This window comes from Anas acuta, chromosome 2 (genome assembly GCF_963932015.1).
Source record: "Anas acuta chromosome 2, bAnaAcu1.1, whole genome shotgun sequence".
Lineage (NCBI taxonomy): Eukaryota > Metazoa > Chordata > Aves > Anseriformes > Anatidae > Anas > Anas acuta.
Window position 1 is genome coordinate 156,226,039 of NC_088980.1, and position 25,595 is coordinate 156,251,633.

Sequence of the window (25,595 nt, forward strand, 5' to 3'; positions counted from 1 at the left end):
GGAAAAAAAAAATCTGGGAAATAAAACAGTAACCAAGAGAGATGCTTTTGTAGGAGATTTTTGATTTAGCCTGGAGACTAGTAACAGCAGTAGAATAGGAAAAGTAACCCAGTGGACTCCAGGGCCAGGACCCTTACTACACATTGCATGCAGAAAGTGGAGAGGGAGGAGTGATCTGCAGGCTGGAGAGGATGATGGCTTACCTCTATTCCCACCCTCTGTGCAAGATGGGGCCATTCCCCCAGTCCTGGTTTTTGGTTACCCAGAGGGTTTGCCTCACACAGTCTTGGGGTGGGAGCTAAAAGCGGACAGGTCCCAAGATGAATTCTGCTCAGGCCTTTGCAGAAATTGTCTCCAAATGACTGCAGTGACATTTTTTTTCGAGATCACTGAGAACTGATTCCTTCCTAGAACCCTACTGAGTCCCAGAATTGGTGTCTGTTCTAGGTCATAAAATCATAGACTCATAGAATGGTTTGCATTGGAAAGGATCTTAAAGATCATCTAGGTCCATCCCCCCAACGTAGGCAAGGACATGTTCCACTAGACCAGGTTGCTCAAAGAAGGTCCTCAAATGCCATGTTCTCACATACTGCTGATACTATTAGTGTTTGCCATGACAAAACCATTTTAAAATAAATATATATCCAAACATTTATTTTCATTAGACCTTTAAGTAAATTTTGGGAAATTGCCTTACAAAAATAGGTTCTTTAAGGTCTGAAAGCCCCCTGAGGTGCAATTCCAGGTCTGTACAGCTAAGTAATTTCTTTATAATAATGTTGATTCATCTCCTGTAGTTGGCACAGCCATACCTATACTAATCTCTACTGAGTCATGAGTGGTTATAGTCCATCCAATACCTACAGCAGATGTGTAATCACCTCTTCTGTAGAGGTCTGAAGAAGCAGAGACTTGGGCAAAGCTTTTTTTCACACAGTGTGAATCTTTTTATTGATGTTTGTATGGTCCTGAAGTCCACTGGGGCAGAGAGTGAATGTGCAGCTACCTTTCATCTTCCTTAGCCCCAGTGTAGATCAGGGCTGAGAAGTGTAGGGAAGAGTGAGAAAGTCATGGGCTCCATCAGGATGCAATTAGCTCAGCTACTGACCTATGTATTTATTGCATGAAGAAGAAAGACAGAGAGTGGTTCAACACCTTTTTTTCATCATTTTCACTGTTTCTTTACTCAGGGACTCCATCACATGACAACAGCACCTGTGTGGAAAACACCACTTAATCACCAGAAAGTGAAAAGAGCTTCAGGCTTGTTTGCTTGCGTGAGTCTATATGGGTATTTTCCTTAAAACCTGGCTCTATCTTTCTTTCTCATCACTTAGTACCTGAGAGCCTAATTTCTAAAGAAGTTAATGGTAGGGGAGTACTCATCCTGCAGATGCCAGCGAAGCAGTCTCATAGCAACAGCAGCCATGGAAGCACTCAGATCTGATTAGCTCTTCAACCCATTCATGTTCCTTGCACTCCCAGCAGTGTCCTGCCTGAGGGATGAGTTGGCCTCTATCTTCTTTTGAGTGTCCTGGGGTATGGATAATTCCCTAGCGAACATTTGAGCTCATCCCGAACAGATGTCTTCCAGCTGCAATGTTCAGTGAAAACCCAGCTTCAGTGTTTGGAAAAAAAAATAAAAAATAAAATAAAAAAAGGTATGGAAAGAAAAATATTCCTGAATTGTCTTGAATTATGCAGAGAACAGATGCAGCTGGAAGCTGGGGAAGTTTTGTCGGTGGAGTTCCTCTGCAATGTTGTAATACTCTCAGTAAAATTTAGCCTTAGAAAGGTAAAAGCTTACTCTCTGAGGTCCATTTTTATCTCTAGAGGGACATTAGGCATTGCAACAGAGGGATTTACTTGCAGGGGATGGTCAAGTACCGTCCAAAGCCAGAGCTGATGCTGCCAGATATTCTGGCAGCAAGCTACAGTCCCATGGAGGCTGTTGCTTGGAGAAAGCATGAGGCATCCGCTAGTAAAAAAAGCTTTAAAAATGTAGAACATGATCTGTGAGTTTCAACATGGCAACCGATAAAATTGTCCTGAAGCAGGTGGATGGTATGATCCTGCAGCTCTTTGTGGCTCTGTGATCCCCCAGGCAGGTCCTCTCTCTCCCTCTGTAATGCCTCTGAATGTGTTTGGGGAAAACATCAGGCACTAATTTCTCTTGCAAGAGATCACAGAGCAAATAAGTAGGCAGCTACTTCTCATAGCATGGGATGAGCTATGGAAAGCCTTTGCCAGGCTTTAGCAGGAGATGGACCATGAGTGGTCCCAATGTTTTCCATGCAGTAACAGGAGTCAGAACCAAAACCATTCTCGACACAATCATTAAAACACTATCCCAGAATTTGGCAGCTCCTGTGTGACTTGCAAGCCATTCAGGCAGGGACTTATTGAGTCTGTGAGGACCTGAGCTAGGGTTCCTAGGGGACAGTCTCCTCTACCTTCACTGAATGTTTGTCATAGCCATGTCACTCTGCTTTTTATATCTAGTAAGCTTGTGTCTGCTGCTTGGACCCTTACTGCCTCCACTTGGCATTCCACTGTCACCCCCCTCATATTTACTGCTGTACTGTATGGGAGCTGTATGATTTGAATATATATCTCCAATCTTTCAACCCTGTGCACAGCCAAGCTTCACTGCAGATCCCAAGCTCCACAATAGCAGGCACAGAACAACTCCTGAACTACTTCCAGTAGTCCCTTCAGCCCCTCAGATGCAGTCAGGATGAATAACTCACTGATTTTTCACCTTCCTCAGTCCAAGAACAAGTAATTGAGCAACAAAAGAGAAAGGGAAACCACCCACCCATGGACCAGCTCTGATCACTTTGTTTTCTGTCTGGTTGGTGACAAGGAAAGCAAAGCAGCTGTGAAGGAGCTGTGAGAGGGATGCTCTTCTGGGGATGCACAAGATGAGGTGCTGGAGGGTCCTGAGATAACTTTCCTAAGAGACAAATGTGGGGCTTAGTTTCAGAGGAATCAGGATTAGATACAGTCATGATATAATGCTCCTTATAGTAGGTAGAAATCTTTATCATGCCCCCACAAAAAATGAATGCTGCAGTGGGGGGCTCTATTCCCCCTGCTTGTACCTTCATTTGTAAATCCATCCTGGGAAGCTGCAAATCCCTATTATATCCTGACATCCTCTATGGAGGGAAACTCATTAGATTGATTTTCCACCTGAGTCGCTTATTTAGTCATTTATAACACTGTTGTAAATAAATAGCACCCATCAAAGGGAATCCTTGAATGAGGTTAAAGGGGGGAGAAGAAGGCAGCCAGAACAACAGCAGCAAGGGGCTGCAGTCCAGGGAAGTTAAAATGTTTTTTTTTTTTTTTTGTCTTTTCTAGAACTACAGTGGTATTAATATCTTGAACAAATGTAAACTGTCAGGATGGGAATCTATGCAGAACGCCTCTCCATAGGCAGCGGCACCTCCGTCTCGTTTCCATAGAGACTTGGGCCCCTGCTTCCAGTAGCAAAAATCCTGATTGACACCGTGTACCTTCTGAGAGGTAGAGCCTCAGCGTCATAGAAACAAGACCTGAATCTTTATGAGTCCCTCGTGGCAGGGGGCTGAGCTTTACAGGGTTCCCTTATTTTATTATTGTTAAAAGTGTTGTTATTATTATTACTTTTTAAGCTTCTTTCATGCCATGGAAAATGTCCTGGCTTAACAGATTTGGAGTCTGTGATTGAATCTTGATTTCAGCAGCCAGGTAAAACTACAGGCAAGTGGCTAGTTTGCACTCTGAATATTAGAGAAAAGGCTGAGTAGGAGGGAAAAAAAAAAAAGCTTGATTGATTCTGATTATCAGAATTGTGAGGAAATAGAGACTAAGCAATGACTTCATGAGTTGTGGGTCATTTTGCAAGGCTCTTCCACAAAAGCAGAGAGCTCCCAAAGCCATGGCAGTGTGCAAAGGGCCAGACAAGGTGATGTTTTTTTGTACCCTGAACACATTGCAGGGTCTTGGATTAATTGAGCCCTTTGGGTGAAACAATTTTTTTTCTGGATGGGCAATGAGCCTGGCTTCTGGTCTCCTTACCCCAGTGTGATGCTGGTTTTGGACATTAAGCACTAAGTATGTCCAGTCTCTGAAGAGAGATCTCTGGATGAGACGGGTAGGTAAAATGGGGGAAAAAATTACCAGGCAAACTATTCCTGTTTGGTTTTGTTTCTTCCAGTCCTTGTTTCACACTGCATGTTTTCAGCAAGCACAGCTCTGTTCTCATGCTAGAAGGGTTGCCAGAGAGTGATTTCTGCTGATACAGGTGACAATTATCCACATTTTTTTGGCTGGTTCCAGGTAAAACAGCTATGCCAGCGTGCTCTTGCAGAGACCCTTGGTGGTCTCCTATTAGGTCATCTAGCTTGGCCAGGAGGACACATCTATTAGGGTGCTGAAAGGTCACAGTCTTCATGTCTAGTTTGATTTAAGGTTAAAAAAAAAAAAAAAAAAAAAAGTGTAAATTTATCAGAAAAAAAAAAAAAAAGTAGGCATTATCTTGATAGATTATATGTGACATATTCTACAAGATGACATTTACCAGCTGTTCAAATCTGTTGTTTTATATAAAAGGCCTACAGGAACCCAGTTTTGCTGGATTTTGATGACAGCTGTCTACTATTCCAGGTGCCTGGGTTGTACAAACGTCACATAAAATTGCATCAGTCTGTGTGTGCGTGCTGATCAAAGGTTGATTCTGTAGGGCATTTGCAATGAACATGGTGCTCTAGATGCAAAGCAGAACCTGCAAATATTTGGGTGCTCTTGTCGTGGATAGACAACTATGGGTCTGTCTGTTGCTGGGAAAGATGAAGAGAACTCATTCCAGTGGGGTTCCCAGGACAGGGTTCATCATATCTGGAAGCAGAGTTTGCTGGTGGAAGGTTCTAGCTGAGCTTGGACGCCTGTTTCTCATTTTTTTCCTTGCAGATTTCCAGCCCTCAGGTCCCTTCAGCACTGTCTTTGGTAGGGAATCTGGAAGAAGCCATCTATGCAAGAAGGAAACTGTTACGGGGGCTCCCACAGATGAATTTAAAACACTTCCATTTTGTATTTTTCCATTCCAGGATGGCCCAGGGAGGTCTATACACAGTCTGATGTGGCACCTCATCACTTCTGGATGGAGTGACATTGCTTTCTTTGGTGGTTTGAATGCCACTGCCAGTGAACGAGGCCCCCAGCTCAGGGCACGAAGCTGGAGGCAGCTGCCTGCAGCGACCATAGTGGCCACCAGCCTGAGCAGGACTATGGGATGTGACCAGTCTCAGAAACCATGCCCTCCTCATGGGTCTGAAAGGCAGAGAAGTACCAGACCCACTGCAGCATTTGCCCGTACTGAGATGTGCAGAAAAGCTACTGAGTTTAACTTCTATGGTGGATAGCATAAACTGGCCTAAATGCTTGCTCTGGACAAACCTAACAAGGATCAAAAGAAATGTTAATTTAGCCAGGATTAATTCACCTCCAGACCTTCCTGCCTGATAAAGCCAAAAGGAAGTGAGACACACTGCATTTGTCACCTTAATTCTGAACAAGATTGAAGCTACAGGGCTTAAAGTCTGCCAAGCAATTTCATACACAGTGCCTTGACTCAGTTTGGATTTGCTTTTCTGCAAGTCTCTATGGAGAGAAGACCTCAGAGATGAGAGACTTTGGAAAAGGGCATTTTATGGCCCAGTTTCTACTTGATTCCAAGGAGATTTAGGAACCTTGGTCATTAGAAACAAGTGAGAGTTATTGTGGAGGAAAATGACACCTGAGAAGCAAAAGCACAGAGTAGTAATGGAGATACTATCCTGGGAAATCCCACACTGTTGTCTGTTTCTAAAACTGACAAATATTCCTCTCCATACCTCAGTTTCCCTACCTATATAATGAGAAGGATTTACATGGTGGATGTGTGCAATGCATATGGTATCTCAATAAGGGAGCTACAGGAATAAAAGGTGTCTGCAGCCAATTTTTTTCTTTCTGCCTCTACCCTCCTTTATTCTTCATCATTTCATAAATCCCTTCCTCCACTCTATACATCTGCTTACCCATGGAAAACCAGAAGGACATCATACCCCATACTGGTGGCAATAGTACTGATAGGCAGGTAGATCATAAAAACACAGCTACCGGTCTTTCACTGTTTGGAGAAGTCATTCAATGCCTAAATAGCTTGAATATGGATCTGTTCTTGGAGGAGAACCATGTTATGGAACACATAAACAAACTGGATATACGTGAGACCTTGAGGCCTGCCAAGTCCTACCCACCATGATGATGTCTGCATGGGTAGTCACAGGTCATCCCATGACATCACACAAGGTTTAGATCTTTCTCCAGGCTTGTGTTAAAGCTACGCCTTGTCTCTGTGGTTGGGAAGAAGCTTATTATGTAGGTAATGCTCACCAGCTACCACGTCAAATGAATTGTGCTGATGGTCTTCAAGACCTTGGGTGTTGCTGGCCAATGTTATACTGGTGTTCTAACCATGCTAACCCCAAAAAGTGCCTAGACACAGGGCAGTCCTTGGGGTGAACTCAGATCTTAGCAGATTTTCAGGCAAGAAATGAGTACCTGAATAACCAAGGTGAAAAAGAAGGCCTTTTTGGTATCTACTGTGCCTGACTCCATTGAGGTCTCTTTTGTGCTGTTGTCATATCCTCGTTAGCCACAACATGGGTGGTGGGAATACTTGGAGGGAGTTGAGTACATGAGGTGTGTAGGGCATAGATGGGATCCTAAGAAGGTGGGATATGAAAATCCCAAGCACAATCTTCTTAGTCTACATCTCCCTAAACATCACAACGTGTTCAGTCTCACCACCCAGAGCCTCTCAGCAATTCCCGTTGTTTTTGTTCCTTCTGTTTCTGCTTTGAGATGATCTCAAATGGACTCTTAACTCCTGAGCAGGCTATAAGTGAACACCAACACAAACCACTTGAAGGATTGCACTGATATATATCACTGTCCAAGCTGAGCTCAGCCTTAAAGTAACAATCTTGGCTTGTGCTGGTGTCAAAGCCTGTAGTAGTTCAGACCCTCCACTTCTAAGCTTTTGTGTTTCTAAGCCTTTGTGTGTGTGTATTACAGGCTCTGTAATCCTTGTTACAAAGAGGAATTTTTCCTCACCCTTTTTGGGAAAAGGACCTCATTTTGGTTAAGGAAGGGATTCCTACTCTTCCTACGGTGTTCAGAAAATCCTGCCTCACTGAAGAGTAAAACATACGTGTAGAAGCACATGGAGCATATTATTTGCAGAGAGAAATAATGGAGGCCTTGTAAATTCAATAGTCAGATCAGGACTGCACAAAATGGGGTAAGTTGAAATCAGAAGAGAAATCCTTCTAAGGACTTAATGGATCAAACGAGCTGAAAAAGAGTCTGAGTCATGAAAAATTTTATTTTGTTGTCTTTGAGTTTTCTTACCTTTCTCTCTTTGTTGTTGTTGTTGTTTGTTTTTCAATTTGAAGTCAGTTTATAAGTAGAGCTGTTTAGAAACAAAAAGTCAAACAGGTTATTTTTTTTAAATGTCATGATATTATTCCTTTAGGAAAAAAAAAAAAAAAAAAAAAGGAAATAAATCCCATGCAGTAAATACTGGCAGGTGTTTCTGTAAGCTTCAGGACAAAATGAAGTCTGATTTTCTGTGGGCTTACGGCTTTTGTTTGAATATTTTACAAGTAGTGTTAGATGATCACATTCTGTCTGTGCCTATGCAGGAACAATGGAACAACTGTCCTCTGCTCAGCAACTCCCTATCAAAAGCATACAGGCATTTAGCGATTTTGGAAGCCTCTGTGAGTGATGCAGCTAGCGGGTTAAAAGTTATTAAGTTTGCAAGGGGAAAGGTGGAAACACGCACTGACACCACACGATCAGTTCAGAAATGTAGCCTAAAAAGTAATGAAAATGGTTGTCCCTTAGAAAATTATCACCTGCACTTTTTCAACTAAAGCAGTTTGCTGAAATTAGCACCATTTTGCACCTAGCAAACCTCCTTTCTATTTTTAGTGATTAGATATTGGCTGTAAAAAGCGTGTCACCTGCCTCCGATGCCTACCTGTAGTATCTGTGGGAATAGGGCTAAGATAACATCCAGCTGCATGATCAGAGTGAGCGTCCAGAGCTCACCAGAGCATCGTATTGACACGGTAAGTGGAGCCATTAGAGCTGATTGTGTCAATAAGGAAAGTTTCACAGCCTCCCTAATTACACATTGCTTTGCTGGAAAGAGTGGCTCCAGGGGAGCAGTTAGGCTATTCATAAACACACGCCTGCCTGAGGAGTCAATAAATATGATTTACATGACTGACCAGTGCAATCACTTTGATTAAAAAAAATAATAATAAAATAAAAAAATAAAAAAGAGTGAAAGGGAAAAAAAAAAGGGGGAACACTTATTACATATGTGAATGTCATGCTCTGAGAAAGTAAATTTCACCACATTTTTAATTGCCCTGAATAAACAAATTAAGGGACTATGATGGGAAGGGAAGGGAAGGGAAGGGAAGGGAAGGGAAGGGAAGGGAAGGGAAGGGAAGGGAAGGGAAGGGAAGGGAAGGGAAGGGAAGGGAAGGGAAGGGAAGGGAAGGGAAGGGAAGGGAAGGGAAGGGAAGGGAAGGGAAGGGAAGGGAAGGGAAGGGAAGGGAAGGGAAGGGAAGGGAAGGGAAGGGAAGGGAAGGGAAGGGAAGGGAAGGGAAGGGAAGGGAAGGGAAGGGAAGGGAAGGGAAGGGAAGGGAAGGGAAGGGAAGGGAAGGGACTATCAAGAGTGAATTAATGACTTTTTATCAATTCTTTATGTGTCTGATCCCACATTTCTTCTCCACCAGTGGAAGAACATTTCTGAATAGCTCTGCATTTTGGTTTGTGCCCCAGTAAACACAGGGATGGTTCCCACCTGGATTTTAGAGAGGGTTTCCATTAGTTTGAAGCAGTTCATCCATTGCTGGGCTATATGTGTCCCAGGTGACTCCCTACTGATGGAGTTAGGAGTACTAATAAGGCATTTCTTTGCTAAAAGAAGGTGTAGGTCCAATGAATCTCTAGGGGTTTTAAGCTGGAGCTGTCAGGGAAAAAAAAAATAAATCCAGAAGGATCTGGAGCAAAACTGGAAAGCTTCTGAGTTCATCTGACACTGTCAGGTGTTCCCCAGGCTCATCCACCTTTCCCACCTCCCTTAGCATGGTATGCTCATCCCACCCATCTTCCTCCACTGCAACTTGACCATCAGTCCTCCACGCCTCCTCCTGTTGTCCCTCATTGCTCTGTTTCTCCTTGCCCTTAGACCTCCTCCAGCAAAGCAACTACGTATCTTGCATTGCTGAAGCTGTGGGAGTGTGCAGTGCGGGGATGAACAATGATGAGGATGATTTTTCTCTTTTATAGAGGTTTTTAATTTTAATTCCCACAGTGTAGAGTGGAGTTCTGCCCCCCTCTGCTGGAAGAGCTCAGCACCTCCAGCTGAGTTGCTCCTGATTTTCGCTCTGCCAGACAGGGGGTTGGTCCTTGCAGGAGACCCAGCCCTTTGGCCATGTCCATAGACCATGCAAAGTCTAACCATGTTCTCCTGTCCAGTGTTCTTCTATACTCGCCCAGTGTGGAATGACTCTGTCTGCTTTCATGTTCCTAGTTTGACTCCTCAATGGTTTTTCACCTCTTTGCCATTGACAGAAGCTGAGGGCACAAGGGTGGAGATTCAGCTGTGTATTCAGATTACATCTTTAAACTTTGTCACATTTGAGTTTGTGGTTGAATGACCTGAAGACACAAGGGTTTGAAGCTGGCTTATACGCATCTTTGGCCACTGGACCATGTCCTGCCTTTCCAACCTGAGAGCAAAAGGAATGCCTGGGAGGTGCATTTAGCAATGCACATTTTAGTGCCTGTTGTGAAATAAATGAGTCTGTTTGTTTCTCCTGTTGATCAATCCAAGTGCATGTTACCAGCTGCAACACACACCCCACATTGTTAGTCCTAGAGTCCTTCTTGCTGGGGGGAGACCAGGGGCAGAGCAGGGAGTGGGGGATAAATTCACCTGAAAAATGCAAAACGTTCACTAGCAAAATGTTTTCAGAAGAGAAGGGATGTGCAGAGGTAGAGTTATGTACCCCATGAGATGAAGGTCTTTGGGGTCAGATCTTTGAGCCCAGCACGTTGCAGAAATACTCAGTTCAGTTCAAAACTCTCTGAGCTATCTCCCCTGCCAAGTTCCCTTCCCCTAGTCCTGATGACCTGGAGGTATGTTATAGGTAAAGAACACAAGCAATTGAAAATATCCCTGCTGTAGGGGAATACATCATGCAGCAAAACGCTAGCCTGATAACAGCTCCAGCATGTCTGTGTTGATGAGTGCTGGCTCTTATGACTGCTAAGGTCCCTTTAGATATCAGGTAGAGCTGATTCAGGCCTAGCAATTTCTTTACCTTGCCCCAACCTGCTCATCCGTGCAAATTACCTCTCAGGCATGGGTATGAATGTGATTGCTCTATGTTTTATTTGACTTTCTCTTAGCTGTACCCAAAAAGCCCTGAACAATCCAGTCCTGTGTCTCCCAGCCTCCTGGGCCACCACCTGGCTTAATCTGAGAGGCTAAACAACCCCTCTTAAAACACCTCCATGTCCACATCCAAACCCTCCTCTCCAAAGGCCCAGTACTTTTCATTCTAATATTAGTCATCTGCTTTTGCTGAGAAGTGAGATTTTATGACTCAAATAAGCCCAAACAACTGAGAAGAATACATCTTCAGAGTGCTATAGATACTTGAGTCCCCCATGAACCAAGACAGAAAGACCAAAAAGCAAGGCACAAAGCATTTAAGCAGATATTTCAAAGTTTTATTGTATAAATCTACAAAAGGCTTTGCTACAATAGCAAATAAAGTGTAGCACTATTCTACTGACAGGTTCTAGTGGCTTGGTGTGATCTTGTAACTCCAACATGACACATGAGGAATAACTGCCTGATACAGTCAGATCTAGGGCAAGTGATGTCGGCTTACAAAGACCTTTTGGCTTCAACCCCTATAACCTGTAGTGATTCAATGAGTTTGCCTTTTGTACAAGGTTGTTTGAATTATTAATATTTCTAGTAAAAATAAAAACTCTAAAGTAGTTCTGTCAGAGTCAAATGTAAAATTACCTAAGGAAAAAAAAAAAATCTCCAGTGATTCAAATCTTCTAAAGTTTCACAGACACAGCACATACACACTTCTTCATTCACGTGACTCTACCCCAGGAAAACAAACTACCAGTCCTTCCTGGAGAAGCTGGTAATATAAACCAGGGTGCTACAAGTAAAGCTCCAATCAGCTAGGAGCAATAACTGAAATAAAACCAGCCAAGGGTGTTCAGTTGTGCACACTCCACAAAGTCAGTGGAAAATGTACAAAGCTCAGGACCATGTAATCAAGTAGTTCAGGCAGGATAACTCATAGAAAAGGCAGGAAAGTCTATGGACATTGAAAATACCCATTGAGGCAGTCAGGTCCCTTGAGAGGGACTGTGGAAATTAAGCACCTCAAAATCAAACTTCATTTTGACCTTGGGATGACACCTATGAAGTCTGCTTTACATGGTTTCACATAATTTTCTGGTCCTGGACATTTTTGGCTGAGCAATGTTGGAATGTGCATTATATCCCATTGGCTTGGTTCAAACACAACAAAACTCCGCAGAATTTGGTTAAGTGGATCTGATCACTCGACACATGCACACCCGCACTGACGCGCACACACATACCCGGGACCCTTGGCTCTGGAAGAGAGAGGAACCAACGGGATCCCTTCAAATGAGATGTGAACCAAAACTGTCTTGCAAAAAGGCTTGGTTCAACTCACTCGAGCTGTTGTCTCTCATGCACCTTTTTTTTTGCTCCCTGGGTCTGTATGGAAGCGGTCACGCCAAAGCCACCACAAGAGCATCACTTCTTGCAGTAACTCTGGCCCATGCAGATCCAGGAAGCACCTGCTGTCTCACAAGTGTCCCTTTTGGCAAGACAGCTGGCCCAGTTGTGCAGGCTCAAGTAGTTCAGACAAGCATCTGGACCCCAGGATGCTTCTCCGAACCTCCAGAGCTGTTTGAGGTTTGAAAACTGATACCCGCATGAAATGAAGCGACCCTCGACTCAGGAAAAATGAGTTACAGCCTTAACAGCATGGAGGGTTCGTAGCCTAGGGAGGGTCAGTCATTTGGCAAAGTTAATCAGGAAAGTTTTTGTGTTTTAATCTGATAATCTAGTGAAGATTTCTTTAGATGAGTCCCAGTGGCCCCAGACTGCAGAGGTATGGCATCATCTCAACAGACAGTGGGTACAAGTCCAGCATTCTTGCTGTCCCCAAAGCCCAGACCTGGTTCTCTTGGTTTATCTTTTCTCTTGGTTTCTCTTTTCATTCTCAGCACTTTCTTCTGCTCTTGGACCAGTTGGACCAGCTCAGCCTTTTCTTCACTGTGTTGGAAGTGGCTCCCTCTTTCATTCTGGCTCTCAGCATCTTGAATACAGCATTGCACAGCATGGTTGGCTCTTTGGTGCACATTTTGCCTTCTTGTCTTCCAGAAGTGTTTGCTTCTCCCCTGGGAAAGCAGGTGTCTTGGGCACAGAGGAGGAAACAGCAACAGCAGCAGGAATATCTGTTAGAGAAAAAAAAAATAAAATAGAGCAGCTGAGGTTAGATTTCCAAAGTCTCCAAATAAGTTTTACAGAGAATATAGGGGATTTTTCAAGATATAGATTAATATTCAGTTGGTGTGGCCACCAGGTGCCTGGGCCTCTAAACAGGTGTCTAAGCATTGCCAGAGGTCCAGCAGGAAGAAAAACAGGACACTCTGTCCCCAAAACTTGAATCACTGGGGCTGGTGCTTGTGTTCCCACGTTAAGCTGAAATCCCACCTATCTGATGGTGCCAGCCCCCTGCAGCCATTTGGCCTGAGGTCCCAAGACCAGTTCTGATTTGCATCTGGGTTATCTCATATCTTGCCTGAGGACACTGGGGAGGTTAAAAAAGGCTCTCAGGGGTAGGATGGGAGATAATTACCTGTGCCAGGCTTTCATTCAGGCAGAGAATCCGGCACTCGGCAGCTGGGGATCCTGGCAGCAGGTCCCCTGTTGAATTCTTGGTTTTGAAGTCTTTTCTCTTTGGCTTTCCTTCCGAGACCTGAGCACCGTGAAGTGATTTCTTCTCAGAGGAGGCTCTGAGTGAGTCACTGTAATCAAGAGAAGATAATGCTTGTAATGCACGGCCAGCTCATCCTCAGCACTGACACCCACTCCTCCACCCCTCATTCCCAGGTCAGGCTCCCTTCTTTCTGCAGACACAGCCACTGCAAGCTAACTCACTCTGAGCAAGTGAGGGGAGAGCCCTCACTCCTCCTGACACTGACTCACTTCTAGGCAAGGATGGAGAGCAGAGGTGCATCTCCTCTGGGCTGTGCATAGCCCTGTGATGTGTTGTCACTGCTGGGCACTCAAGCCCATGGCTTCATGGGCCAGTTCCTTCCCACTCCCTCCCTATATTAATTAGAAAGTGTAAGATGCTGTCCTGTTTGGAAAATTTTTGTATTCACTGTCTTTTATTTCCCTTTGATTGTCCTTCCTTTTTTTCCTTCATACCCTAGTTTGCCAGTTACAGTGCTCATATCCCATTTATCCCAGTGCAAGGATCCCACTGGCCAGGCTAAGGCTAATTTTGGCCTGAGTGCAGAGAGGATAATGTCAGAAAGTTGTCTTACCTTCAGCCTCTTGGAAGGAGGCATGCCAAAGGCCTTCCAAGCCGCCGGTGTCACACATCGCTGCTGTTGTAGTGCCAGGGACATCCCAGGGACACTCCTGTCGCTGCATCCCTGCTGTACATCTTGCAGAGGTGTTGCTTATTTGGTCTGGTGGCGAATGCAGATGATGTTCAAGATGTGTCCAGCCTCGAGAGGTTTTGAAGAGCCAAACTTCCTGCATCTTACAGCAATTTCTTCTCAAAGTCCTATCATCAAGCCTCGGTCAAAGCAAGGCAAGTGCTGAGCATTGCTGTCTCACCATGGAAAATGTCACCGAGTCCAAGTCCATCTCCATCCATGGCAAAGGGGCTGTTGTAGGGAGTTCTGTGTGAACAGGCAACTCTTTGTCCTCAGATGACAGAGGTGCCAGGCTTTCCAAGAGCATTTCAGTCTGTCTGTGAAAGCAGAAATTCTTCTTCGTGATGCACAGGCTGAGGCTGTGCTGGGACACACAGCTCCTCTCTTCACGTTGATTTGCTTTTATATGGCAAAAGTTCCTGTTGTGTCCATGTATCAGCATGGACATGATTTGCTGCTCTGGGGATATTTTGCTCTGAATTTTGGCTGTGTTTGTTTGTTTCATTCAAAGTATAAGGATTTGTTTCCTCTAACTCCCCCCCCACCCTCTCAAAATAGCTGTGGTGCTTGCTTTCTTCATCCTGACACCCTCCCTTCTCTGAAAGGAGACTCATTCTCCCTTCAATAAAATAACCCAGAATTTAATTTGAAACTCTGTTTACTGCTGAATGCACAGTGTAATGTGCAGAGAAAGGGTGAAATTTGCTACTGCACTGCAGTGGCCTTGATTGGAGTGAGCAAAAACTAAGATAAGGAGTAAACCAGCCTCTTGGGAGGAAAAACATTAAAGCAGGTATTGAGTGCACTGAAATTAAAAACACTAAACATTGCCCAGATTCTTAAGGTTTTCATTTCCTGAAGTCACAGGATTTCCTCTTAATTAAACAAAATAAACAAATAAAAATCTTTTATCCTTTAAAGTGAGACAAAAGAGGAGATTGCCAAGTAAACAGAATCCCAGTGGTAAATTAGAAATGGGCAAGGGTCAGAAGAAAGATGTCCTCTTAGAACCTCTTCACAAGAGGGAGGGGAGAAGGAGGAGAGATCCAGATGGGTAGGAACCCTCAGCCAATAGCTGCACTTGTCAGAAGTCCTTGAAAGCCGCCAGTGCCAAGCGGCTGCTTCTGAAGTTGGGAATTGTCTCTGGTTTCTTGTCATGGGTCTTATAAAATTGTCCGTCCCCCACAGTGGTGCAAGCAGCATCCCCGGCACCACCGTATGGCGTGGCTCGGGTGAGGTGGGCAACCACATCCTAAGGTTGCCTCTCCCCCTTCGCCTCCCTCCCCCCACGAGCAAAGTTGATTCCTTTGCTATGGGCTGTTGGACTGAGCACACCTCGTGTCGCGGCTCAGCCGGAACCTCTCTCCGAGGAGAAGCTTCCTAAATTCGCCCCCTTCTCCCGTTCACATAACCCAGATTGCCATCATCTGTGGGACTAACTCATATGACAGTAGCTGGAGGGCTAGGGGGCTCGGGTTGTGTCCCATTGCTCGGCACGGGGCTGGCGGTGGTTGAGGGAGGCATGCTCTCCACAGAGTCCCCTGATTGAATTTCGGGGGTCCTCTGTGGGCTGGGCTCATCGGAGTGGTCCATGTTGCCTTGGACTTCCTTCCCTCTTTGGATCAGCTGCTCTAAAGTCTTGGGCAAGGGGTAACTCAAGAAGCGCTTCAGTTTGGGCTGGAGGGTGCCTACCACATACTGGATGATCTCCTCCTCATCGGCATCAACATACAGGGTCTGGTACAAGTCTCTCTTGCGCCAGAGGAACTGGTCAAGGGGCTCCCCCTCTTTCTGGGGTAGATCCAGCTCCCTTTTGATAGCATCCCTAGTCAGAGTCCCCTCGCTGTACTGCAGGAACTCCTTCTTGAACTCAACCCAGTTCTTGACGGAGTCCTGCTTGTATTCCCACCACTTTTTAGCTGGGCCATTCATGTGGTTCTGGATCTGAGACAGCCAATACTCCTCTGTCCCTCCCACCTGCTTTAAGTATTCCTCCAAGTGGCTCAAAAACTCCCGGGGATCCTCAAAGACCTGGGTCTCCACTGGGGAGGCTGGAGCATCCTCCGACACAGAGACCCACTGGTAGGAATCGTGGCCCTGGGGGATGCTGGGCACCTCCCCAGGAGGAGGGGTCAGCGCATACATTTGGCTCATATCAAGGGCATAATCATAAATCTCCCCCTCGCTGGGCCTTATCTCTGGGCCTCCCACCCCAACGGACACAGTCTGCTTGCCATGTTCCCCAGGGCAATATTTGCCCCCCATGGACTCCAGACGGTCTGCCCACTTCTCCAGGCGGAAAAAGACCTCCTTCCAAACATTCATCTCTCTCTTGACCCATCTCTCCAGATGGGCAATGGTCTCCTGGCACCTGGCCAGGCAGGCCTTGATGGACTTCTTCCATCTCTGATTATCGGTCGGGACGTGGTCCTCTAAGTTGTTCTCTAACTTCCCCACCGATTTCTGCAAGCCCTTCAGCTCGCGCTCCACCTGCTTGGAGACCTCAGACAGGAGGTGCCGGTGGGTCCTCCTGACGTGCTCCAACATTTCCGCCCTGCATTTCCCTATCTGTAGGATCACATTGGGCTTGTTGGCCACTCCACGGTGCCCCTGGAAGGAGTGGATGCCAGCGTTGGTGACATTATCCAGCTGCATGGCTCCTACCGTACAAGTGTCAAACACAGAAAAAAACTGGGTTGTAAGCCCCGGCACTAGAGCCTGCTCTCAAAACCCCCACCGCAACACTTCCCGAAAGACACACAGAGACTTCTAAACCCCCCTCAAAGGACTTTTCAACACAAACACAACCAAATCAGATATCACCGCAGAGTGAGCTGTTCGGTCCCTGTGGATCTCAGAGAGAGTTGTAGGCAAATTTCTCCCGGTGCCCTGCTGGAAAAGCCTGTCTCACGTGCTCAGGGTGTCCCAGAGAGAACCAGGATCTTCCAGGAACGAGGAGAGGAGTTGGCTAAGATGTCCAGCCCCAAACGCGTGCCTGCTACCTGCTCGTCCGGAGCTGAGAATCTCGAACGACGAAGAGTCCCCGCTCGGTTGAAACACACAGCGATGCACACAGAGGCTGGAAGCTGCCGCAAAAGAAAGGAAGAAAGAAAAAAAAAAAAAAAAAAGAAATCCTGATGATTTCTTCTCCGGTAAACTTGGCGAGTCAAAAGCGCTTTCACTAGAGATGCAAAGAGCTGCTTCTCTTCCCTGTCTGAACTGCCACTAGTCCAGGCACTTCCATCTACTTATACCCCGCACAGCTCAACATGTGGGTGGTGCCCTGCCTCCTCCCGCACTCTCGGCACAGCGTTCATTGGAGGAGAAGCGAGGCCGGTGTCTGTGGCAACCCAGATCTTGGCAGCCTCCCCTCGCTTCCCACCCCCTCGCGTACGCCCCCAGACTCGACGCGAGATGCACTTGAAAGGTGCTGGAGACAGTTGGAGAGATGGATGAGTAATCGCACCTTCCGCCTTTCGGATTGCAGGAAAAACACTTATTCATTCCACAACTATTTACTCAGCAAGGTCATCATTAGCATGCTTCCCCTGGCAGGGCTCGCAGGGGGGAAATGAGGAGGGATTCAGTGTGTCACCCCAAGCCAGACGCCCACGGGACCCCCGCACGCCCTCACGTGCACACACACACACACAGAGAGAGAGCTGCTCACTCATATTGCACACGCTTGGAAACGGTGGAAATTCAGCAGGGAAAAGAAAAAAAAAAAAAAAAGAGAGAGCGAGAGAGAGAAAGGAAAAAAAAAAAAGAGGAGGGGGGAAGGTGAGGGGGAAGCACTCAAAGGAGACACCTCAGGGCAAATTGGGGCACTCTGGACTTTCTAAACCACTGGTGGGTGGGAGTCATCCCCAGTGCTTAATTGCAGCAGACCGACCTCTATCTCGGGAATATTCGGTCAGGGAGGGGGATGGCATCCTGATTTTTACACCGAATTAAATCCGCCCATCAAAAGCCTGTTCCGTACTTAGCTTGAATCAGATGCTTAATCAGTTAGCCAACCCACAAGCGCAGATGAAACCACATTTGTTCTCCGCTCTTGACAAAGCAGGAAAAGCCAACCATAAAAGGAGACCCGGGGACTTATATAAGCCAGAGATAAAGGATTCCCTAATCCGAGAGAGTTCCCCACCGGAACCTCCTCAGAGAGGTTTTGAGGACATCCGGGGCTCCTTGTTCCCTCCTGATGACAGTGACCGGAGGCAGCAGGATGCTGATTCATGGATATCACCTAAAAAAGGGGTTTCTAGCTCATTGCCAGCAAGGAGATGCCTTGCCTCTGCCTCAAGGTGATGGGCAGTGTGCCAGGCAGGCTTAGGATGGGTCCCCACTCCCGTGGCTCCTTGCCACTAGTCTTCTGGTGGGACTCCAGCCAGAATGGTAAATTTAAAATGCAGAAGTGATGGGTGGTTTTTCAGTGAGGTCCTGCAGAAAGGGGGTGTCAGTGACCCTCTAAACAGAGTCAAAATAAAGTCCTATGGGAGCGAACAGGCGGTGTTTAAGCTGTGTGGTGCAAAGAAGGACAAAAGGACAGGGGGTCAGGAGTCCCTTGCTCCCCATATCCATGTGCTATAGGAAAGTACACGTCTGCTCCCTGCCAGTTGATGTGGTAACATCACATGGACAAATACTTCTGCCATATGGCTGTAAGGGGAAACAGGGGGGTTATTTGGGGCAGCAGCAAGCTGTCACAGAAGGGCTGTGTGGCTGGGTTAAGGTGGGGAGTGCCAGTGAGAAGGGAAGGGGACAAAAGTATAAGGCTGGAAACAGGATGCCTATTCCAGCAGGCCCTCCAGTGCCACTTTATCCCCCACATATCTTGTTAGGGATATGACCAGCAGACTGCTATGCTCTCTGTCCTCCTTACTGTTCCACTTTCACCCAGATTTCCTGATCATGAGAGGTTTGTGCATCTGTGTGTTCAGAAAGGGTCAAATGTGGATCATCTGAGGGTTTGGGACAGGTCTGAAGCCTTTTCTGCTGTGGTCCCTATACCCCAGAGAAACCTCTTTAAATCTGCCTCACCTTTAAGAGATCACAGGAACTGGGAGGGACTTTGATATCTGTGATTCTCTGGATTCAAGTAACATTATTTTTCAGAATTTTTTTCACCCAGGAGCCACAGAAATGACCCTTAAGAGACTGATGGTGGATGGGGACAGGTTATAGGCTGGATTTAGCTTTATAGGGAGACATGGTTTCAACCTCAGTTTGTCCTATCAGATGCCAGAGTCTGGGATGAATTGGCTGTGAAAACTCCACCACATCTGTCTCTTTCCAGCCCCTGATATATATTTTGTTTCTTCTCCCTTAGTTTTCATGGTGGGGGGATTCATTAAGGTCTGAATGGCATCACTCGACACTTAGGTCCAGTCACAGGATAATTAAGGCTGGAAGGGACCATGGGAGGTCTCTAGCCCAAATTCCCACTCCTAGAAGGGTCAGTTACAGGGTCAGATGAGGTTGCTCAGGACCTTATCCAGACAGATCTTGAAAGCCCAAGGGACAGGAATTAATACGGAGCTCTTTTTGAGCCCCAGCCAGTGAGTCACTGCCAGGGACACTTTATTCCCAGGTATAGGACTTCTAAATATCATATCCTTGTTGAACATCAGAAGATTTCTGTTGGCCCTTTCCTCCAGCTTTTCCAGGTCTCTAGCTTCGCCTCCTTCTGCACCCTTTCCACCGAGCTCCCCTCCTAATCTATGCGGGGGTGGTGGTGGGGGAGACCGGAGAGGGGAGGAGGAACGGGGGTTTTCCTTCTGGACCTGCTGGGGAACGTCTTGCTGATTAAGACATAGTGATAAGAATTTTCATTGTACTTCTAATTAAAGTAGAGTGCGTGGGTAGAGGAGGAGGAGAGAGGGGAGCCGGAAGAGAAGGGAGGAGGGAGAGCACTGAGAGCTGACAAGGAAAGGCAATCTGAGGCAGACAGGCGATTTCATGGTGCAGACAGACAATTTCATGGTACAGACAGACAGATGGGCATGGAGGAACACTAGCTAAGGACTGGGGCAGGCTGGGAAGGAGGATTTCTCTGCCACAGCATCTTTATCCTATACCTTCACAAGGAGACAGACAGACCCCTGTTGAAATTTGCTGTCTGGCTAATTTCAGGCAGCTAATTTCAGAGGAATCATCAGCGGGGTGGCTGAAGGAGGATGTGGTCTGGGGTGCTTCAGGTGGTCATGAGAATTTGGAGACAAGAGGGAGCAAAAAGAAAGAAAAGAGAGGTGGCAAATGAGGAAGGGAAAGGGGGAGTACTGAGCAGGGATAATTTCCTCCAAAACAGCTGAGCAGAAAGAAGGAATGGAGAGAAAGCAGCAAAAGCCACATCTCAGCTCAGCAGGGATGCTGCCAATGTGGGTTGTCTCTACAGAGCTTCCTGAAGAGCGTTAAGGCACAGGAGATTAGGATCAGGCCCAAAACATGAGGAAAGAGAAAGAGAAAAGCTGACAGACTAATTACAGGCAGGCAGAGGAGCACATGGCAGTGAGCAGCCACAGAAAACCCCACTGCAGGGAGGGGGACCAGAAAAAGGGGTCACAGAGCCATAGCCAGCACTGCACCCTTCCATGGTGCCATCACACCAAAGCTTTGCTGAGGATACACTGTACCCAAAATTGGTGGAATTCACATCCCTTTTGCTGCCCCATCTGCATGGATGTTTTGCCTTCCGGATTCTATCTCATGGCAGGACATGCCATTTTGTGGGAATGAGCCTGAGCTGTGAGCCAGGTGGGTCAGTGTAACTGGAGGATCTCAGGGATTGGGGAGGTGTATGGGGCAGCAGAGTTGTGTGGTCCTTTGGTGTCTCATCCTCAGAAAAGCTCTGCTGGGTGCTGTGTTAACCTGCTGCAATTCCAGGGTCCCTCCCCGCTTATACACCATGCTGTGCACTGCTTTCCTTCTCTGAATCACTGTCTGGAGGGCCCCATCCTTAACCAAGGACTGTGTGAAGAGTCTAAGGTTAGAAGTCTGAAGACAAGTGTGCAATTAACCCCATACCCTTGCAGGGACTCATTTCTTCCACTGGTGAGCAAGGGATTTTCAGTGTTAACCTATAGCTGCTGTGCTAGAATTTTCGTTTTCACTTCCAGAAATGCTTCCCCTTTCTAGAAAGAAAAAGAAAAAAAAAAAAAGAAAGAAAGAAAGGAAATACAATCCCTCCCCTCCGCCTCCATGCCCTTTCAATCCCTATCGATCCTCCTATAGGTTACCACAAAAAGCTGGCCAGCCACTTGTTTCTCCGCTAGCAAAATCCTCAAGAAGGAAAGAAAACAAAGAGAAACCAAAGTGTTGGTCTTTTAAATATATATATATATATATATATATAAAACAATAATAATAGCACGTTTTATTTACACCACATGTCCCTATTCAACCACCTCCATCCCTGGAACACTTTATTGCACTGAAGCTGGCTCTCACAACGCCGAGCTTCGCTTTCAAAACACGGTTCGCGTCAGTGGCTTCATTGTTCCTGCCCGCCCGGCGCAGCCACCCATTGTCCTCCACGGCTGGGACCCACACGTCACATGCTGGGAAGGTTGGGAAACAAGCAGGGAGCTGAGGGTACTCTGCTATCAATATTAACAAAAATCATAATAATTATTATTAGTGCCACTCCTTCTGGTGGGGAGGACTGCGCAAGTTCTCTCCGCTTTCTTTTCCTCTGAAAAGCCCTCCTTCGTGGGGATGAATGCTTTGTTTTTAGACTAAAAATATCTTCTGCCTTCTTTTTTTTCACCCTTTTATTTAATGGGATCTTTGTTATTTTTGTTTCCTAACCGGGTAGAGGAAATGTTAATGAGCGCCTCTGTGTGCTGCATTTACCTCCACAAGTCTGCCTGAAATTAAATCAAGAAAGTCAAGGAAGGCACCAGTATTTTCACTGTACAAACCTGAACTTTGGTGTTGGCTGTTAGAACCCTCACAGGGTCAGCACAAATAGACATTTCCAAATTAACTTCAATTTCCTCCCATGCATGTCACTGATGAGCGGGTAGTGTACATTTGAAGCTAGCAAAACAAGAAATCTCCATATCTAAAGGCCTGATTCAGACCCGGTTTATGATGAAAACCCCAGCTGCCTTTATGCCACGTGGCTGAGAGCTGAATCTGGACCACATTTGCCCTCGCTCTTGATTCTTTCCCACCCTGTCTCCCTTCAGGGTGCCCTCTCTGAGCGATCTAGTAAAAGTTTCTGAATTTAGTGCTTTTTTCACTCCTCCTCAGCAGTAAACCCTGCGGATCACAGGTCTGCTAAATAAAGAAAAGTGGTGGGGTGGCTGCAAAGCTCACAGCCCTGGTTCTCCTCCCAGCACGGTGTCTCAAGGGGGGATATGAGCTCCTCACTGTCTGCCAGGACGACACATCCACGCTGATCCAAGGGGTACCTGTGGTTCTGGGAGCTGGTCCCACCCTCCCCTGCAGGCTTGGATCTGCTTTACCATTTTTAGCTAGGCGTGGGGTCAGACAAGGTCTAGTGGTGGTAGAGAAGCACTGAGAGATTGCAAACATGCAGGAAAATGGGACATTGCCCTTGTTGGTGACAGATGGTTGTGCCTTCAAACCACCAGGGGAAGCTGTGCAGACATGAGGGACCTCGATGAGGAAGAAGGTGGCTGAGACTGCTCCACATCGTGCCTGATCCTACTCCAGCTCCCTTGGAGACACAGTTCTGTTCCCACGGGGAAAAACTGCGTTAAGCTCCTTTTTCACCTTCCCAGCCCCTACACGAATTTTCCTCCTTAACTAGGGCAAGTGGGAAGGTCATTTGTGGTGATAGGAGCCTGGTTTTCAACCAGAGGAGCTTGGCTGACTCCCTGGAAGATTTCTGAGCTGCAGACTCTCAGCTATGGGATGTGGGGAGGGAAAAGCAATGGGGGATTCCTGAGGTAAGATTGACTTCACGTGTTGCTGACCTTTCTCCCCCAATGATCCCAACACCCAGCCACTGGATCCTTCTAGGGGTCTGTTAGAGAAATAATTCCTTGATGTGGTTGTTACCAACCAGTCCCATCAAGAAGCCACCTCAACCCCTTTTTCCCATCACGTTGCATATTCCCATCCCTTCCATGAGTGGCAACAGATCTGTCCCTTGAGAAGGAACCCAAAAGTCAGCTCAGGAGTGCTCAGAGAAAGCAGGCCCAGATTCAGAGACGGGGCAGAGACTCTTTGGACAAGTTATTTTAGGAATTCTCCAAGATGTGCAATGGCAACAAAAGCCATTTGGACACCTTCATACTACCCTCATTCTCAAATCCCTTATTGACTTCCCTCTCTGATTGATGTCCCTAACCTGTGTTAGAGAGCTCCAGATTAATACTGGGGACCAACTAAACAGGATTTGTTCCTGTGTTTGAGTCCAAATCCTTTCATCTGCAAAATTATAGAATTCGACCTCCTATTCATCCAAAAATACTCTTCTCTGAAGGATGAATTTGATGTTCTCTTACCAAATAGACACGTAGGTACACAGAAACCCCCTTAAATGCTTTATTTGCCCTCACTCAGACTGAAATCCCAAAGAATTTTCAAAGCTGCCCACCCCAGACAATGTAGGATTTGGCCACATAGGTGTCTTCAGACAACACCCTGGGCAGGTTCAAAGTTATTCTCTGCCTAGTTTGGTGTAGGGTTATCAACTCAGGTTCAGTCTTTGCTAGGACATTCCTGAAACTAGAGGAAAAGATAAATGCATTATTTCAACTCATCTGGGGGTACATGGTTTACTTGCTTGTTTCTTCTAATGCTTGGAGAATGATTTCCTCGCCACATCCTCCTTTGATGGTGGGGTACAGGATGTTCTCATGCATCTGGCTCTTTGCAGTGGGCTCTGTCAAAAGGCACCAAAGGGCCATGGGCCTTTCCATGGTTACAGAAGGATGTGAGACTGCTGGTCTCAGCCAAACCCCTGTCCCCAGAGCTTTGCATGCTGATATCTGTCAGTTCTCAGCTAGCTGCTCTCACAGCCATGCTACCATAAGACCATAAACTAGACCACCACTTACCTATTTTCAGCAATTGTATCTTTCAGCGGTTACTTGATTTATTTTTAAAAATTTTTCCTTTTGCTTTTCTTCTTTTAGGCTACTTCCCTTACTTTCTTCTCCTCCAGGCACTGTTGTTGACAAAGGCTTTCCCTTAAGCATCCTTGCTTTCAGCTGCTAATCTCTCCTAGCCACAGGGAGCCGCAGTTTGAGTCAGTGTATAAGTTGTGTCCCCTTGGCTCAGGATAACAGCAGGGCAGCTGCCTCGCGTGGTGTCGAGGAGTCTGCGTCACTAGCAAAAGAAAGGGTGATGTTAGGTCACTTCTGAGGGGAATGGAGCCCAGCTCATCCTCATCCCAGCCTAATTCAAGCAGCTTTTCCATTTCCATTCTCTAAGTCCCTGTAAATGAGAGACGGATCATTAGGGACAGCAGGGAGGCTCAGGGGAGATGAGGAACGTGAGAAGCAAGGAGCAGAGTGTACTCATTACTTCTTTCTGAATGTACGAGGCCCCAAACATCACTAAAAACTTATTAGATCAGGACTACCAGTGGCTGGGGAGTGAGCTGTTGCTTAAGGCTCTCTAGGAGCTTTCCATTTTCCCCAAAAACATTGGGATGGTGCCAGAGCTCCCCAGTGCACCACCACCTCCACAACTGTTTGGTGGTCTCAGGATGGAAATCACGGGTGCATGGGAGCAAAACACTGCAGAGACTTCACATCTCTGCACTGAGAAAGGTGTGTGCCTGGGGGCATTCAAAGGGGATTTGCCTCAGGGTGTATGTCTAGGTCATATTTGGAGCTTGAGACCTGGAAAGTTAATTTTGGGCAGGTGCATCAGGGTCCACATGCGGTTCTCTCTGCTCGAAGACAGAGGAGGACATGGACAGGGAAGGAAACTCGCTTTAAGGACAGAGGAATAAAAAGCAAACGTGTGACAGAGGTGATCCCAGAACCAATCTTTTCCCTTCTAGTGTCTCCCTACATGAATATATTAAACCTCCTTTCTCCTTGTGGAGGTTAACTCTCAGGAGGGCTGGTTCCATCCAGAAAGAAGACCACCAAGAGATATACTAAAGATTTGTTCCCCACAGGTTTGCCTGACATCTGAATGACCAAAAACAGAAAAAAAAAAAAAAAAAAAAACAAAGGAAAAAAAAAAAAAAACATATTAAAGAATAAACAAGCAAATAAATACAAAATAATCATATATATATATTAAAAAAAAAAAAAAGAAAAAAAAAAAAAAGAAAATCATGGGCTGCAATTGCAGCCAGGTTTCTTTAAGCATTAGCTTAGGGGAAGGTCCCTAAGTGCAGGAGGGTGAATATTGCTCAGATGTGACCTGGGGAGCGATGGTCGTGCTGCAGGGCTATGGGGCTGGGAGCAGCAGTGCTGCCCTCATCCAGGGCCCCTGTGTGCAATCCAGCAGATGCTGGGGAGGCGGTGGCAGCTCCCTCCCAGCACAATAGGATTTAGCCCTCCACGGGGCCTCATAGGAACATTGCAACAGAAAGAGAAAAGAATCTGGGGGGAGATGCAGGGGCGGCTGGCTGACCGAGCCGCTGCTCCTCTGCTGATTGCCACCGTTTCTCCCCGCTTGACACCGCCGGCAGCCTCAGCGCTGCCCTTTTCCACACAAAATCAGCCCACGCTGCGGGGGAGGACGCGGTGGCCTGGATTCCCCACCTCGCACCCCCTTTTTTTTTTTTTTTTTTTCTGTCA

The 25,595-nt window shown here is 46.4% G+C and overlaps 1 protein-coding gene across 1 annotated transcript; it reads right to left on the reverse strand.

Annotated features, from left to right (window-relative positions):
- Positions 1 to 10,832: 10,832 nt before the first annotated feature.
- On the reverse strand, positions 10,833 to 17,090 carry ARC (activity regulated cytoskeleton associated protein). Its single transcript, XM_068672772.1, has 3 exons — positions 13,744 to 17,090; positions 13,050 to 13,218; positions 10,833 to 12,645 (listed from the first exon to the last, which is right to left on the reverse strand). Exon 1 carries the CDS (start codon positions 16,513 to 16,515, stop codon positions 15,301 to 15,303), a length of 1,215 nt encoding a protein of 404 aa, XP_068528873.1. The 5' UTR covers positions 16,516 to 17,090; the 3' UTR covers positions 10,833 to 12,645; positions 13,050 to 13,218; positions 13,744 to 15,300.
- Between the last annotated feature and the right edge of the window lie 8,505 nt (positions 17,091 to 25,595).

Excerpts from the sequence above, each read along its gene's own strand:
- ARC (XM_068672772.1), bottom strand. The coding sequence starts at position 16,515 with ATGCAGCTGGATAATGTCACCAACGCTGGCATCCACTCCTTCCAGGGG.